At 41.3% G+C, this 19,197-nt stretch overlaps 1 protein-coding gene across 1 annotated transcript in view; it reads right to left on the bottom strand.

Moving 5' to 3' along the window:
* The window catches only part of LOC138260013 (solute carrier family 22 member 20-like), a 407,633-nt gene that overhangs the window by 31,140 nt on the left and 357,296 nt on the right, over nt 1–19,197 (bottom strand). The window contains exons 8-9 of the mRNA XM_069208073.1: nt 6,879–6,987; nt 6,396–6,599 (exon numbers count right to left, since the gene is read on the bottom strand). Coding sequence (XP_069064174.1) covers nt 6,396–6,599; nt 6,879–6,987 — 313 coding nt within the window. The remainder of the gene's footprint in view (nt 1–6,395; nt 6,600–6,878; nt 6,988–19,197) is intronic.

The following is a 19,197-nucleotide window of genomic DNA, read 5'->3' on the forward strand; positions in this document are numbered from 1 at the left end:
AGGTTCCTGTTGTTTTTGGGGTTGTGGGTTATCCTGGGTTCCCCGTAGTGGTGGACACACAGCTGATTGACGTGTCCTGGGGACGGAGGTATGGGCCCGCTGGGTGGGTGCTGTGCTGGTGTTTCCAGAGGGGGGAAGGTCTGTGGTGGCCTGTGCCTGTGTGAGGGGAGCCGACTGTCCTGAGGCCCCCGATGGTCCAGGCTGGTCATCTAGATCAAGTTGGACAGAGGTGCTGTCATCACGCTGGGCCTCTTCTGTGGGTGGAGTGGACATGTCTGGACCCTCCTGTCTGGTGACGTTGGGTAGGGGTCATGCAGGGGTGGAAAGGCATGATTATTGCATCTGTGTGTGGCATGGTGTGCAATGGGTTGGTGACCATGTACCCCCGTGCTGGCATTCCTGTGTGGGAGCTTGTGTGAAGTTGGTTTAGGGGGGTGTATGTGTATGTGCAGTGTGCATGCTTTAGTGATGGGTGTCTATGCTTTGTTATTGCATGCAGGGCTTGGTGTTGGGATATGTGGTTTGTGATATTGGTACATTTGTGAGGAGTTGGAGTGATAGGGGTGAGGGCGAGGGTGGGGGTATGTGATAGCATGCAGGTAGGGTGGGGGATGTAATAGTTAAGATTTGACTTACCAGGGTCCATTCCTCCACCAACTCCTGCGAGGCCCTCAGGATGCAGAATCGCCAAGACCTGCTCCTCCCATGTTGTTAGTTGTGGGTGAGGATGTGGGGGTCCACCGCCAGTCTGCTGAACCGCAAGGTGATGTCTTGAGACCACGGAACGCACCTTCCCCCGTAGGTCGTTCCACCTTTTCCTGATGTCCTCCCGATTTCTTGGGTGTTGTCCCACTGCGTTGACCCTGTCCACTATTCTTCACCATAGTTCCATCTTCCTTGCAATTGAGGTGTGCTGCACCTGTGATCCAAATAGCTGTGGCTCTACCCGGACGATTTCCTCCACCATGACCCTGAGCTCCTCTTCCGAGAACCTGGGCTGTCTTTGCCGTGCCATGTGGTGGTGTAGGTGATGTGTGGGGTGATGTGTGTGGTGATAAGTGTGGTGATATGTAGTGGTGTGTTGTGTGAGGTGCGTGGAAGTTGTGTGGGTGATGGTTTTATGTGCCTGTGGATGCTGTTGTACTTGCTGGTGGTGTCTCTCTCTGTGCTTCGTTCTCAATTTTTGGTAGTAGGGGTTTGTGGGTGATGTGGGTGTGTGTTTTATATTGTATTGGGTGTGTGGGAGTGGCGTGTGTATGTGTATCAGGTGTGTGTATTTTGAATCGTCCAATGTGGCTGTGTTTTGTAAGAGTGTGTGTATTATGAGCGCGGCGGTGTGTACCGCCAATGGAATACCGCGGTTAAAAGACCGCCACGTGGATTCGTGTGTCGTGATAGTGTGGGCGTATTTCTGTTGGCATGACGGTGGAAGTTTTGTTTTCGCCATTTTATCACTGACCTTTGGTGTGGCGGACTTGTGTGGGTGTCTGAATTTTGGCGGGTTCCGAGATGTGGGTCATAATAGCTTTGGTGGAATTCCGCAGCCGCAGCGGCGTGTTGGCGGTCTTCTGCATGGCGGTAAGCGGCTTTTACCGCCAATGTTGTACTGACCGCCTTTATTTCTAATTGCACCCATAAAGAGTATGTTAGTTAAAAAATACTTACCTGTGTAGTAAAGTACTGTGTGGTAAAGGTAGAAATGCTTACCTGTGTGGCACTTGCCCTGCATAGTAAACCTATGCATGGTAGTGGATGCGTTGTAAAGGATGTTTCCTTTTTTCTATTCAGTTAAATATTTGTTATATTCATTTTAATAAATTCATTTTAGTCCATATCATATATTTTCAGAATATGTGATATTAATTTCAATATCAAATATTAATGTTAAAGCAAATCAACATATCTTCAATGCATGGCATTTTCATTTAAATGTGTCTTATTCATTTAAACATGGTGTGTGTTCATTTCAGTATGTGCCTTATTCATTGCAATGCATGCCATATTTATCTCACATAGTTTCATATTCATTTCAAAAAGTGTAAATCATTTTAATGAATCCCATATTAATTTTGATGTGGGCCATATTCATTTCAAAAGTGTCATAGTCATCTAAAAGTAGTTCATTTTCATGTTAAAGTGTCATTTTCCTTTCAATTATTGTCATATTTATTTCAATGGATGTCATAGTCACATTAACACTTGACATATTCATTTTAGTATGGTTAGTATACATTTCAACATATGTTTCAATTTTTTCAATACATGTCATATTAATTCCTATGCATATCATAACATTTTCAGAGCATGCCATATTCCTGTTGATGAGTGTCATTGTACTTTTAGCATTTGTCATATGTATTTTAACACATCTTGAATTAATTTCAATGAGTCTCATGTTCATTTCACTACATTTCATTTCAGCTTAGCATGAATCATATTTCTTTTAATGGATGTTGCATTTATTTTAATTTTAACAAAAGTTGCATCCATTTCAACACATATAATATTCATTTCAATGTGTACCATACAACTTTCAATGCACGGTGTATTCATTTTGATAAATATAATGTTCATTTCAAAGTTACTCATACTATGTTAAATTTGTATCAAATTAATTTCAGTGACGCTCATATTCATATCAGTACATCATATTCATTTTAACATGTCATATTCCTTTCAAACAATGTTATATTTGCTTCAAAGGATGTCATAATCATATTAACACTTGTCATTAATTTTACCATGCATCATATCCATTTTAACCTATGTCATATCCATTTCAATATGTATTATATTAATTTCAATGCATGCCATATTCATTTTGACGAATTAGTACATGTCATATTTACATTAACATCTGTCATTTACTTTTCGATCAATGTTAAATTTGTTTCAACAGATGTCGTAATCATATTAACAATTGTCATTTGAAATTTACCATGCATCATAACCTTTTTAACCTGTCATATCCAATCAATACGTATCATATTAATTTCAATGCATGCCATGTTCATTTTGAGGAATGCCATGAGAATTTCAGTGTTGGTCATATTCATTTTAAGGCATGTCAAATTAATTTTAATGACGCTTATATTAATTTAAACATGTCATATTGATTTTAATTCATTTCTGTGTATCTCACATTCATTCCAATCTCTGTAATGTTCATTTCAATGCAATTGCTAGTCATTGCAACATGTGTAATGTTCATTTCAAGGTAAGTGATATTATTTTCAGTGTACAATAGATTCTTTTCAGAATATTATATATTCACTGCTGTAACTGACATTCATTTCAATCTGTCATATTGTTTCAACGCTTGTCATGTTCCTCTTGGCATATGTCTTTCATTTTAAGAAATATCTCACTGTTTTTGATGCATATTGTTTTCATTTCAGTGCTTGCTATATTGTTTACAGTGAGGGCCATGTTCATTTCACTATATTTGATATATATTTCAGTATATCTCTTATTCAATTTACGGTGTGTGTTATTCAAATGAATCACTAAGTAACATATTCTTTTTTGTTATATTTCATATTTGTTCTGGTACAAGTCAGATCCATTCTGCCAGGTATAATATTTATTTTGACACATATTACAATCATTCTTATATGTGTCATATTCATTTGGCAGCATAACATGCATTTCAGGGTGTCCTTTATGGAAATCTGTAATTTTTACATGAATAGCTTCCCATGAAGAATACAAAAGTGCTCTGAAATGTGTTCTAGAGCTGCCTTAGTGATCCCTGACTGGTATGTAAATAAAAATAAAGAAGTAATTATTCAGATTAATACAGATAATTTTATGAGGTGTTCTATTTAAGCATCCTGACTGGGGCTTTGCAGACTCTTAAAACATGAAGTGAAGGCTGGTATTTTTCTTTTGGGAAGATGGCAGCCCTTGAACCATCATATCATGTAACATCAAGCATGTAGAAGTAAGTAAAACAGTATTGCTGTACTAACCCCGTTCCACTGGTGTGTAGGGTCTGCTTTAGGGTGGTGTGTCCCGTGCAGCCACACCGGGCACTGACTTGGAGGCGGGCACTGACCTCAGGTGAAGGGCTGATTTTAGCATAACTTTAATGATTCAAAAACACCTGCTGCAGAGTTTGTTGTGTGTCTATCTTCCAGGCAGCAAACAAAAATGTCAAGATAACTCTTGTGATTATTGTTCCTGCTAGAGAGACAGATCATTTGGCTAGTGACTGTTTTGACTCACCATTAAGTGAAGCAGAGGGTTAATATGCCTGCCGCACAGAACATCTGTATTTTATGTGGATAGCTGAGTGGATTAGTAAAGTCAGCCTTTACCAGTACTTTAAAACTAATGAAATGTTATGTGAGAGAGGGGCTATGGAGAGATTAGAGGCACTTTGCTGGGAGCTAGTGAAGGAATCGGCAGAGGAGATCATGAGGGTGGGGGGGGGGGGGAGTTTGCTGCACTGGGTGCCACCACCAGTACTAAAGCCGGTCTTGCTGTTGTGCTTCAAATATATTTAAGAATTACTTTGCTCACTCAGTCTGAGGTTCAAAATCAGGTCCTTTTATCATGGAGACAAAATTCCTTCAGATAGGAGCTTATTTAGATTAATTGTTATCACCATCGGTGTTTTGCTATGACAATGTGGATTACAGAGCAGTGTTTTAGAAATTCAGTCATTGCCACTCAGTTGTGGATGAGTTATAACAACAGTGTATTTGATTGATAATAAGAGTGGATTAATTTGAATATCTGTTTAAAATGTACCCAAAAAGCATTCAGGAAACTTTAGTGCCCATTAATTAAGCAGTGAAGAAAATTAAAGGGGTCGTCCCACTCTCTGTGTTTATCATTTTAATTCCCATAGCAGAAAGATGTCAACACCAAACATTTGTCTCAGTATGTACAGTGCATTTATTAAATTTCACCAAACTAGAACAACATATGTACCTATATGACAAATAGGTAAATATTTTATTCCCTGTTATAATTAAATAGCGATGCCATTAATCTATTTCAGTTTCCTCTTGCCCGTAGCCCTAATTGATACCAGTATATGGAGCGTGCAGAGCACGGCAAGGGACAATAACCTTTTCCATACACTATTTGGTACTGGTACAAACTGGTAATTCTGGCACATAAAAAACACCATTAGATTCTTTATAAATGTTTGCCCCAGTCTGAGAAAATTGCATGAGTTTTTCTAAAAACAAAGAAGCAGATTTAAGAAAAGTGGTGCTGCACCCAGTGCAGCGCCATTTTCATTGCGCCCCTTAGCTCCACCATGTGTGTGCCGTATTTAAAATACGCCACACCATAGTGCATGGTAGGGGGCAATAGTGTTAGAATTTTTGAAGCTATTGATGTACTATTCAGGGTTAGCGCCAAAATTTTGGCACTAATCCTGAACAGTACAAAGGGGCTGTTGTAACCATGGTGTACCTCCTTTTAATGCCTGCTCTGAGCAGGCAATAAAAATGCTGAAAGCAATGGTGCAAAGAAATCTTTAAGATTTCTTTGTGCCATTTTTTCAGCCCCCTTAATGGGGAAACACACCCCTTGCATACATTATGCCTGGCACTGGCATAATGTGGCGCACTGGGTTACAAAGTGACGCAATGCATGCATTGCACCACGTTGTAAATCTGATGTGGTGAGCTTAGCCTCATTGGACCACATTAGCGATAAAAAATTACACAAATGTGGTGCAAGGAGGAGCTAGGCCCTCTTAATCTGGGCCAAAATATGTCCAACTTCTATTAATGTTGGAATGTTGTTATAGGTCATGCTGACGTTATAGGTGGATCCAAAAATTGGCATGAGCCTATAAAATTTCCTTAGGGAATACATTGCAAGACAGAACACAAACAAAAGCTGCCCAAAGGCAATGTCCAGATCGTACAGTGGAGAAGGTTGGCGTGGTTGGGGTGAAACGATCATGGTCAAAGATGATGCCTTTGCCTTATTGGGCACTGAAGTCTTCAGTGCTGGGCACAAGGTTTGTCAAAGGAGCCCCCTGCATCCTGTGCCTACTTTGCACTGCCTCTGGATATTTTCACACCCAGTGGTTGTTATTAGGACAAGGGTACAATGCTTAGCTAAAAGTTGAACCGACCGAATACTGTGGCAAGCAATACTGGGCACATGGTGTGGTGAAAGGCTATACTCCACGCTAAACATCTGGGAAAGTGCATTGTGGATACTATGTTCATATGCAATATACTGGAGAGAGATATGGCTGCGCTGCTCATCATAGATTGGTAATTTCATTATATATTAGGGTTTTGATGGTAACCATAAGGTTCCTTCAACTGCGTTTTTTTAAAGGAAATAGCTGCGTTTAGAAGGCATGATTAACAAAAATTAAAAGAGAAGGATGGAGAAATAGCTAGAGTGCAGGCACCCACCTGATCTCCACTTCTTCCACAGTGTCCAGTAGAGTTGAATTCCGAGTCTCCAACAGCGTGTAGGCAGTGAGGCCTGCCATTATGGCACTGGCGCTGAAGATCACAGGAGGAAGGAAGGAGACGTAATTGGCAATCATGTGAATCAGCGGCGCGAGGATGGCCCCAGCTCGAGCGATCATGGAGAGAAATCCCAGCCCCGTCTGCCTAGGAAGACACGAAATGGGAACAATGATGTTAAGGAAGAATGCAGAATTTTCAGATTCCTCTCCATGCGCTGAAATAAATTTGTCTCTGAATGAACACTACTTTGGCTCATATGATTAAAATAAACTGCTCATTGACATGCATCGCTAACACACTTTTTGAATTTCTCATCATTGACAAGCTATTGGAAACAAGCTGTTCCAATCAAGAAAGCCACCACTTGAGCATTTAAGCGCCTGTATTTTAGCTTGAAACAAAATTATTACCCTTAATCCTTACCTGATCACTGTTGGGTACAGCTCACCAGAGAACGTAAACAAGATGGAGAAAGCACTAGCAAAGCAGCCTTTACCGGTTGTAGCCAGTGCTGTCCTCACCATGTGCATTTCTGAGAAAAAGAAAAGAACAAGAACGAGTCAACTATTACTCATTTGTAACGTCTTTCACCATTTAATGAAGATCAACAGAATGAGACTGAATCAGCTTCGTCCACTAAACAACATGAACATATTCAAGGGAGGTTTTGAAAAAAAATGATTATGCTCATGTGTTATTTTTTTGTTTCTAGTATAGGATCATGAGGAGGGAGCTCAATTCCATCGATAAAAAACGGCATTAGAGATCACACACCCGTCCCTCTTCTTCACAACAACTGATCCGGATGTCCTCTGCAAGCTAGCCAATTAAAGAAGCAGTTGCAATGCACTAGGGTCTCGCATTTGTCGGAGTTACAGCTGTTCACAGTTGTAATCTCCCAACCGGATTTTTCTTGCATTAAAAAAATAAAAACAGCGCAGTTCACACTAATAATACCTATTGGCAAAAGTGCAATTAACTGAGTAACAAGGTCGATAGTATGCGAAGCGCTGGACTTGTGCCCAGCTAGAGCGCGCTGCGAAAACAGAGAAAAAGTAGTCCACAACCCCAGCGAGCCTCGCATGTTTTCTTTACTTGGTTGCTGCGCTCGAGGAGGGCTTACTACCGGAAAAGGCATAACCTATGCGTGCCTTCCACTAATCAAAAGAAGCGGATTCTAACAGGCAAGCCAACTTGCCAATGAAAGACACTGATGTGACGTCGACAGGGCTCCGAGACCTTTTCTAATACCTAAAGCGTCTCGTTAGCGATACGCATGTGCGAGTGCATGCGACGCAGGCTCAACCCTAAAAACATAATTTGCAATGCAATGGGTCTTGTGTTTGCTCGAGTTAGATCTATTAACTCCTAACTGGACTTTACTTGCCACATAAATAGAAAATAAAAAGTAAAACAGTTGACATAAGGGAGCCGATACAATGTGCCGCCATGAGTGTGAAGAGAGAGACAAAAGGAACAAGACAACCACAGGGGTGTAACAAGGGAAATAAATTAGGAGTGTCACCCTCACACAGGGGGGAGAATTCTTCCGTGTTGAACATGTAGGAGGAGAATTTGCACCAGTTCTACTTGCACGTCCATACCAGGATCCCAAACAATCACTATTCCATGGATGTCATTTATCAAAAGCTTACTCTGGATTGCCAGTTGGCACCTCAACCACTGCCCCTAGAACCGAGGTACCAACTTTTCCAGAGAAACATAATGGGCCCTTGTTTATGTTTTGAGAATATAGAAAATAATATTTTAGGAAAGTACTCTATTTTTTTTAAATGCCAATTCTGCTTTTGTTTAGTAATAATTTTGTGACTGTTTAAATAATTTAACAATACCCTTGAAATTATTTTCTTTTGGAATATTCCGATGTATGTTTACCTTTCAAATGGAAACAGTGGTGGTTTTGCCACCATCTGTGTCAATGAAACACGATTAGGTGTTTTTATTGAAGGGCCTGCATAAAAAAGTGCGTGTGGCATGTGTGTGTAAGGAGGCAATCAGCACACACTACTATTTCTTCATATGATTTAAAATTGTGTCTCAAATCTGGAACGTCACAGATTTTGTGCCCCATATTTATCTGCATGGCAATTTCCAAATACGCTGAGGAGATTGTGCGCACAAAGATGTGTGTTAAAGGGAATATCATGCGGTAGAGCCAGTCACAAAAACATTAATCCCAACTGCATGGAAAAAACTCATTAATGAGAAAACCCATATTATATAGTGCAATGGTACTTTTTTTGCATTCCTTTTTGCACTGCACTCATTATGAAGCAGTAAGATTCTTGTTTAATTTCTGTATTTTCCATGCTTTACTCTTATTCTATTCCTTGGACAGTAAATAAAAGGTATGGCATGGAGGCAGTAATGCTGGTACCACCCTAGTGATGTTGTTAGAGGTCAAAGGGTATTTGATGTCACTTCCGCTTCCCCTGGTCTTTTGGTGAATAGGCGTCCTTGCGCACAAGGTAGCGGCACCCATACACAGATGTACAACATTTTGTAAACACACCGTTTAAGAGAGAGGTTAAAAGTAAAAGTTAAAAGACACTCAGTTTTCGACTGTGATCAGCGTAAGTTCCTGCAAAACACACAGGCCTCTGAACGTGAAACCCCGCTAATGTAGAACATCAACTCTACGGCTAAGAAACTGAGACATACAAAAGTTTTAAAAAATTCATTAACTCAACAAAACAGTACTAGAATATTCTTAAGAACAAATAGCAAGCTTTCAAATCTGGCAAAAGGTTGAGAGACGCCCGAGTTAAATGAGAATACAACTGATTGAGTTCGCTTATATGAAACTTCAAAGCGCAAGCATTTGCGATGCAACGGGTCTCGCATTTTCTCATGTTAGAGCTGATCGCGTTGTAAACTCTTAACCCGACTTTTCACCTATCGGGCAAAAGTGCATTTACGTACATAACCCGAAAAAGTGAAATCAAGTATGTAAAGCGCTCGACTTCTGCCAAGCGAGATCGCGCTCGTAACTTAGAGAAAAAAAAGTCCACGAGCCAGATGGAAAACAGCGAGCCTCGCATATTTTCTGTACTTGGTTGCTGCGCCTCGACGTATGGGTGCCTTCGACTAATAAAAGCAAGCAGATTTTATTAGGGAAGCCCACGAACCAATAAAAAACACTGACGTGAAGTTGACAGGGCTCCGAACCCTTTTCTAAATACAAAAGAGTCTCGCTGCGATACGCATGCGCGAGCGCATGCAACGCAGGCTCGACCCTAAAAATGGTCCTGCAGGCTAGACCTGGGAATAACAACTTTAGTAACAATTTAGGGTATGGATATTATGTCTCTGGGATAGAGGTATGTCAGGGTAATCTCGGGTGATTAAAACATTTTAGGTTCAATGATATTATTATATCCTTTGAGGAGAAAGGTAATGGATTCACTTTGAAATTATGACTTGTTCCTGGAAAAACGAAATGTATTGCTTTAAATCTATTGATCCACGAATAAAGTGTTACTTAGCTAACCACGGGATAAATGTTGGGAGACATACTGTCTACTAAACCAAACTGATTAGCAAATATTTAAGAGACAAACTTCTTTAGAGTGGGTGTTCGGCCCACCTAGGCATAGATTTTCAATTCAGATCGTGTAATAAATGAAAGGTAAGATCATGATTTGGAAAGCATCTAGTGTTTCATTGAAAAATATGTTATGAAATGTTTCTAGAGGATGCTCCTGTCACTTTGTCGCTTACATTTTTTCAAAGGGAGCTTTGAGGTACATCTCAAATAGAAGTATATGTAACTTTGTACATGAGGATGCTGACATTACTAGATACATACATTGTTAAAATGTGGCAGTATGACTACAGTCATCAGAATATAGTTTGTATGTGTTGTAATAAACTTTTATGACAATGTTCAAATTTCTTTGTGGTTCTCAACTGAAATAAAACAATTGATGATGATGAAGGTCATTTTAGCTTGAAAGTCTAACTCTTAAGTTACATATTTCATTTGATACATACAACATCACAACATAAGATGTGCAGTTCATCACAAATGTTTCTTGTGTAGGTATCTTACATTACTGAAACATAGGTGTAGCATAAAACATGCATTACTTGTATAAAATAAATGGTGGTCCCTTTGAGAATGCACCCAATCTAATAATTAGTTAAGTGTAATTTTCTTCTTATTTGGGAAAAGAAATCATTATTTGTGACATATCCCATATTAGCTACGCAAATATATTTTTATATGGCTTATGTGCACTTTTCAGAATTATTTACTTTACAAAAATAAGTAAGTAACTCTCTCAATCCTTAGAATAAATGGTTGAGAGATATCAAGTTTTATGAAAACAGAACTTTTGTTGTTGTGACAGTTAATAGTTATTTGAAATCGAACCCAGAGGCACAAATATGCCACTGATGTAATGTTCCTGTCCATGCAAGGGTTTAACAGGCCTCTCTAACGACAGCTTAGTTTTGTCAAGGAGCAACTTTAGTGGCCATCGCATTAGTGGCCATCGCATTCTATCAACAGATAAGAGTGAACATTGACATTAATTTTGGAAAGGACAAAGGCCATATTAAAATGTGCTTGCTTTGGTAATATGGGATTAGTTCCAAATATCAAACATTTCGATTTAGAATAAATTTGTATTTAACTACAGCAAAGAATAAAACTCAAAGGCCCATATTTATACTTTTTGACACAAATCAGCGCTAGTGCAGATTTGCGTCAAAAAGCTTACCGCCGGCTAATGCCATTCCAACGCGCCAGCCAGGTGCCTTATTTAGGGGAATTACGTTAGCCGGTGCTGTGGCCTGATTAGCTTCAAAATAAATTACTCTAACCGGGCGGCCGAGGCGAAGGGAAGATTGGGGGTTGTGCATCAAAGAATGGTGCAAGTCAGGTTAGAGTAAAAAATATTGACTCTAACCTGACTAGCGTCATTTTTTGACGCACAACCCCCATGGAAATGACTCCTGTCTTAGCAAAGACAGGAGTCATGCCCCCCTGCCCAATGGCTATGCCCATGGGACTTTGGTCCCCTGGGCATGGCCATTGGGCACAGTGGCATGTAGGGGGGCACAAGTTAGGCCCCCCCATGCCCCTAAATTAAAAAAATAAAATTATACTTACCTGCACTTAGATGCACTTACCTGCCCTCACCATGGATGGGTCCCCCCCATCCATGGGTGTCCTCCAGGGGTGGGTGAGGGTGGCAGGGGTGTCCCTGGGTGCAGGGAAGGGCACCTGTGGACTGCTTTCATGGTCGGAGACCATGGAAATGAGCCCAGAGGTCCCTTAACGTCTGGCCTGACCCAGGCATTAAAAAACGCTGCAAATCCGGCTGGGTGCCATTTTTTAAGGCCCACCTCTTCCTGTGCGTCATTTTGACGTGGGAATATAAATAAGGCGCAAATGCCTTTGAGTCATTTTTTGGACGGGAACGCTTACCTTGCATATCATTAGGGCAAGGGAGGAGTCCATGCTTAAAAATGATGCAAACTCCATGGATTTTGGCGTTAGATGGGTCTAGCACCAAAGTATAAATATGGAGTTAAGTTTGTGCCGGATTTGCGTAAAATAAAAAATGACGCAAATCCGGCGCAAACAGAATATAAATATGCCCCAAAGTGTTTTGACATTGGAGTATCTAAATCACATCTAAAATTTACCAGTGAGGATGTTAATCAAGAAAATATGTCCACAGCAAATAGTAAATTTATTGAAAAGGGGCTACTCTGAAACGGAACACGGAACTAAGTTACAATAGGAGCGATCACTAAGCGCCCCTCGCTAACCTCTTGGAGATCCTGACATGCTACTTCAAACTGCACCAAATGTTTGGAGGATATTTAAAACGAAAAGTCGTTTAGAAGTTTGATTGTCTTTTAAACTTGAAGTGCTTAACCAGAAACTCTGTTTCACGGAAAGGGAATGGAGACTAGCTTATTTCCCCTCCTTAAGAACATGGTGGCAAGCGCTCAATCCGAATTTTTTTCTGCTCTTTAGATTTCAGCAGCTGTTTTCCTAACTCTTAGGGAGCTAAACTCGATCCTGCAAGGGATCTGACATATTAGCTGCCAAAACAAGTGTAATCAATTTGACGATTTTATTCAGTATAAATTGTTTAACATTAATACTGCACTGTATGCCCAAGAAGTAGGAGTGAATCCAACTAGCAGGCAAGGTATAATTAGTCCCAGTGACATCCATGTTTTTTTACATTTTCCCCTTTGAATATGTTAGATCGGTGGTTCCCAACCTGTGGTCCGGAGACAGGGTTCCTTGACCGCTTAGAAAATTAACTAATATTAGCAGATTTAGTCCACAGATTTTAGTAATGACTCAGTGGGGGGGTCCCCGGATACCAATAATGATTCAGTGGGGGAGCCCAGGTCCAGTAGTGATAAAGTGGGGGTCCACAGAAGTTAAAAGTTTGGGAACCACAGTGTTGGATTGTATTCACCTAATACACCGTAGTTGACAATCCCGCTCTCCGGATGGCATCATGCCAACCAAACTGCCTGAAGAACTATTACAGCGAGATTCAAGTGATGTGCAGAGCATAATTAATGTTTCACTTATGGCAAGTAAAATTCTAATAGAGCTGAAGTCAGCAGGGGTGACTTCTCTTTTAAAAAAATTTAATTGAATCCAGAAGTTCCTGAAAACTATCGGTCTATAACTAAAATGTTTAATATGTCCGAACTATTGGAGAGAGCAATTTAGGAGCAGTTTCTGTGCTTGCTTAGTCTAATAAGATACTTCACACTATACAAGCAGGCTTCTGCGCTAATCGCAGACATAGTATCAACCACTGGACTTGATAAACTGTGATGACTCTCAGATGAGGATCATTTTGCATGATGATGCTGCTTGATTCGTCAGCATCCTTTGATGCCGCTGGTCACCAGATTCTCATTCGCAAACTTGGTGATCTCAGTGTCAGAGTCAACAGTGCAAGCCTGAATCTAGGCTATAACTCCCAGAGTAAGTTTTGAAAGTCACTAAAACCTGACTCTATCTTTGCTAATGCTCTCGCTGGATGGAAATCAGTTGTGATTATCTTTATAGCACCAAGATGCTGCTGGGGTATGTTAAAGTTTATAAATTCACTTATACAACTAATGTGGAGTTTGTTTAGGCGAAATGAAAGGTACTCAGGGGCATATTTACAAGAAAGTCACGCATCAAGATGATGCACCACTTCTCTTGCACCGCCCCCCACCAGCACCTAATGACACTTGGTTGTGCCGCATTTATATATGGCACACCATGGCGGTCGTTAGCACAATAGCATCAAAATTGTTGACTCTATTGTGGTACTTTTCTACACTAGCGTCCGACAACGCCTTAGGCATAGCCAGGTACCAACATTTAAAGTCGGTAAGTGGTTTAAGGTTGCTTTTAGCCAGCATTTTTCTTTAAAAATCTAATGGCATGAAGAATGAGTGAAACATCAGTAAAAGAAGGTCATACAGTCTTTTCAGAGCAAGGAAAGGGAGCTAACAGAGCAGTATTTACCTGAATGTATTTTAAAAGAAGTCTTCACTAATTTCTCTAAAGTGTCCTACTTGAATGAGCTCAACAACCACATTGTTAAGAACATAAAATAAAATAAAATAGTGCCTATAACTAAATATTTCACCAAACTTCCTGTGCAGTGGAATCAATAATCATCTATCTAGGATGGGGGCAAGGTCCTTTATAATATAATAGTGTTTTTGAAAGCGTAGTAATTGAACAAAAACGGCATGACAGAGCAATTAATGTCTTTAGGCCATAATAGATACAGAAGAACTACCAGAAAGGATCATAGAAAAAAGCTTCTTCTGAAACCATTAGCTTTAAATTCAGCAGCATTTCATATTATTATGGAACATTATTCTGAGAAGCATTTGCTGCACAGTCAAACGCCCTCAATATTAAATTTTGGCCCAGATTCATGCTTTTTGCCACAAAACTGTGCTAACGCAGTTTTGTGGCACAAAGTTTAGTGCCGGCTTGCATCATTTTACAATGCCAGAATGGCGGAAGCCAGCGCTAAACTTGAGAAGGTGTCTAAAAAATTGATGCTGGCCGGGTGGGGGTGGCGAGAGGGGTGAAGGGGGATTTGCATCTAAAAATTACACTAGGCTGATTAGAGGCAAAAAAAATCCAATAACCAGCCTTGCGTCATTTTCAGACGCACAACCATCCAAAAACATGACCTCTGTCTCAGGAAAAGACAGGATCATGCCCACCACCCCAATGGAATGGCCAGCAAAGGGGACCAGTGTCCCCTGGGCATGGCCAGTGCACCCAGATCCATGTAGGGGCCCCATGTTAGGGCTCCCAATGGCACTTAGATTTCTTTTTTTTATTTTTATCTACCTATGCTCACCCTACTTACCTGGGATGGGGTCCCCATTCCTGTTGTGTCCCTCTGGTGTGGGTGAGAGTGTTCCTGGGGCTTGGGATGGGCACCTGTGGACTCATTCCATGGTGTTTGACCATGGAAATGGGTTCACAGGTCCCTTAACGCCTGTTCTGACCCAGGCATTTAATAATGGCACAAAGCAAGCTTAGCATCATTATTTGGGTCCACTGCTCACCCGTGTGTCACTTTAGATTCGGGGGGATAAATATGTCGCTGTGGGGATAGCGTCATTTTTTGGATGGGAACCCCTACCTTGCAACTCATTGACGCAAGGAGGGTTCACACATTTAAAAAATGGTGCAAACTCCAATATTTTGACGCTAGACGGGTCTAGCGTCAAAATATAAATATGGAGTTAAGCTTGCGCCGCATCTGCATTAAAAAAATGACTCAAATGAGGCACAAACAAAGTATAAATATGCTCCTTAGTTCAAGGCACAAAAACATTTTGTGCACTTTCCTCATTGTACAGCTCTTCCAGCTCGCTACATCCACCCCTAACCTTTCCACAACATGTGTGTTTACTGTAAGCTTTACATTTGTCCTCCAGATCGTGGCTTCCGCAGGAAATGAGCCATGACAAATCATTGTTTTCACCACTTTGACCCATTTTTAGGGGAAACCTGCATGTGGTCCAGCTTTCAACTAATGCACACGGTAACAGGCACATAATTCCCTGGAACACATACTAGCATCAATGTAGTATTAAAAATTTTCTTAATGCTGGCCTGTCCCACAATGAAAGTGCCAAGTGATTATTTCATTTAAAAAACTTGGGAAAGCAAACATTTGCACAAAAGTTAAGATTTGTGAATAATATCGGAGACAAAATCACTGGGAAAACAGGGAAGAAAAGAGGTATTTATTTACAGTAGTGATGTCATCAATGGTGTCATTTTAGAAGACATCAGTGATGTCATCATAATGTCATTTAACATGTCATAAGTGGTATAATATGTGAGGTCATAAACAATGGTGTAATATGGGAGGTCCACAGTGGAGTAGAGTCGATCTTGACAGGGCTACAAATTAAAGTTAGTTCTCTGAACTATGGCTGGTGAATTTTAGTATTATTTTGGATGTCTAAATGCTAGTTTGTAACCTATTTCAACATCTAACTACAATGTCACTTTGACCTTTGTTTTTCTAGGTAACTTTCTGGGTTTTTTAATGAAAAGAAAGATCATATTATTATACCCAACTATAATATCTCTTTAGCTTTTGTATTTTTTCATTGAATTTCCTGGGATTTTTACACATAGTCAGTCAAACTCTCAACTGTGCACTGCCTTTGGCCATGATCAGTAGGTAGTTTTCCCAGCTCCCCTCACAGGCTTCCAACTCACAACAGTCTGGGCTGCATGGTCAGCTTGCTGCCTTTTTTCCCTGCTACCCTTCTGCCTGCCTTCATTCACAATCATTGTGCTATTGCTACCTCCCTCTTTCCCTCCACAGTCAGCTTCCTGTCCCTGCCATGTGACCTGTCCTGAACAATCAGCTTGCTGCCCCTGCACCCCTCCCGCCTATCCTTTGTTTTCTGTCTGTGTGCCACTGCCCATCTAGCTTGCCATTCACTGTCTTTTTAATGGTTTTGCCCATGCTGGCTTGCTCTCCATGATTAGGTTACTGTTCCAGCGCCTTCCTGCCTGTCCTCCATTCTCTGTATGGGTGCCCCTGTCCACTCCCTCATGCCCTCAGTGGTCCGTTCTGGTGAACTCTTGGTGTCCAGATATGCTTATTAGCCAACTTAAAGGGGACTAGAGGATGACATCACTAATGACATCACAGCCGTAGCCACTAGCAGGGTCTTGCACCCAACCCTCCACAAGCAGCAAATCTCCACTGCACACAATTTTCAATCATACGTAAGTCAAGTTTGATACAGGCTTTAGCCTGTGACCAGGGTCTTCACCCACCCCTTTTACAAGTAACCATTCCTCACTATTTAGAGAGTTTGGACATATATAGTGGAGGTTGTCTGGGACATCACTGATGACATCTCAAATGGCATCATTGACATCACTGATGACAAAAAGCTAACATTCTGTAATTATGACAGAAACGTGGCACACCTGAAGCCATCTTGGTGGATTCAAAGCTGTAAACCTAAAGCATTTACTTTAGAAAGTAAGAAAATGATTGGGTCTGTTTTCATGGAGGTCATTTAGGGGTTGCCAAGGGTCAAGCTGCAACTTGTCCCTTGTGACCCCTGGAAAAATAGTTTTAAATATATGATGAATGCATGCTGAAGGTGAAAGTGTGTGTTATGTTGGAGTGAGCAAGAATATGTGGGAGCATGTGTGTGTGTAATCATGTGTGTGTGAGTGAAAGTGGTTGAGAGTTAGTGACAGGTATTGATTGAGAATATATGAATTTGACTGTCATTGTGAACGAGTGAGAATAATTGACTGAGATGGAGAGTGAATTTGAGTGAGTGAGAAAGAATAAGAATGAATGAATATGAATGAGTGCAAAGTGGTATGAGATTGTGTGTGAGAGTGTGAATGAGAATGAATGAGTGAACTTCAGTGAGGGAAAAAGTGTGAATGAGAATGTGATGTGATATCATTGGTCAAGCTAACAAATTCACAACGTCGACGTGCTGTAGTTATGGACATATTGGAAAAGACCCAAAAAGAGAAATCACTTTTTACTTTAAACGTTCTTGTTTTAATGGCTTGAGATAAGATCTGTTCCTTTCTCGTGTAATCACCAAAATTGAGCAGGATAGTACGTGGATATCTGGAGTTCTGAGGCTGTGCTGCTTGAACTCTATGTGCCCACATCATGGTCAGGTCTCGGTAAGCCAAAGTCTTGTCAAGAAGAATATGGTTGGGAATCAAATCTGTTATCACTTTTGTAACTGAGGATGCGCTTTCTATCTCTTCTGGAATTCCGAAAAATCTCAGATTAGAACATCTAGAGCTATTTTTCAGTAGTTTTGTTTATGAGCCTGTTCGTGAGTTAGTTTTAGGCACGTAGCTCCATTAAAATAAGATTCAACATGGTCTCGACCGTGGGATTAGACTGAGTAGTTGCTGTTGGTTGATGTAGGAGGCTTGGAAGTAGAGCGGGATTATCATCCGAAATGATTTATAAATCTGACGCCAGAGGAAGAGGATCGATAAAGCCTGAAGTGGCTGAGGCTGTTGTTCATCTAATGCATTCTCAATCAGGAGGGTGCTTTTCTCTCTCTCTCTGCCCCTTTACTATTGAGCATTGAGAATAGAGGATAAGAGGGTTTTCCTACAGCCTGGGCCTTCATATGCAAAGGAGAAGGAGGTGAAGCAGTATCTATATTTACTGAAGAGGGTCTCGTCCCATTGCTGACAGAAAGGCAAGGAGATTATTAGGTCCATGGTACCAACAGTGAAACAGCAGACATCCCACTCTCACAGGACCTCTGCGACAGACTCAACACTTACTTCCACCACAAAATCAAGACCATCAATGACAGCTTCAACAAGGACGACCTATGCACAGAACCCCCTACACTGGAACTCGAAACCAACAAACCAACGATCACCAACTGGACCCCCCTCACCACCGAAAACTCTCTGAAGACAATGAAGTCCATACACTCCGGGGCCCCCACAGACCCATGCTCACACCACTTCTTCAACAGAGCCGCTGAAACCATCGCCGCCTCACCATCTACCGCTCCCTAACTGAAGCCTTGTTCCGCGACGACTGGAAACACGCCAAATTCAACCCCCTCCTCAAGAAACCCTCGACAAACCCCACCAACCTAAAATAATTCAGGCCCATCTCCCTGCTCCCTTTTCCAGCTAAAGTAATCGAGAAAGCCATCAACAGCCAACTCGCCACTTTCATCGAAGACCACAACATCCTCCACGCCTCCTAATACGGATAAAAAAAAAAACATAGCACCGAAACAGCCTTCCTGGCTGCAACCGACGATATCCGCTCCCTGATGGACAATGGAGAGATGGCGGCACTCATCCTGCTAGACCTATCAACACCATTCGACACAGTCTCCCACCACACCCTGATACAAAGACTTCACGAAGCCGGCATCAGAGACAAGGCCCTCAGCTGTATACAATCCTTCCTCTCCGGCAGAACCCAATGAGTGAGACTTGCCCCCTTTCTCTCGGACCCCACACCTACCACCTGTGGAGTTACCCAGGGATCCTCCCTCAGCCCTACTCTGTTTAACGTCTACATGACCCCCGCTGGCCGCCATCGTCAGGAGCTACAGAATCAACATTGTTTCCTATGCCGATGACACCCAACTCATCCTCTCCCAATCCAACAAACCCAACACAGCCAGACACAACTTCCGCGAAGGCATGGGA

The sequence above is a fragment of the Pleurodeles waltl genome, chromosome 9 (genome assembly GCF_031143425.1).
Source record: "Pleurodeles waltl isolate 20211129_DDA chromosome 9, aPleWal1.hap1.20221129, whole genome shotgun sequence".
In the NCBI taxonomy this organism is placed as follows: domain Eukaryota; kingdom Metazoa; phylum Chordata; class Amphibia; order Caudata; family Salamandridae; genus Pleurodeles; species Pleurodeles waltl.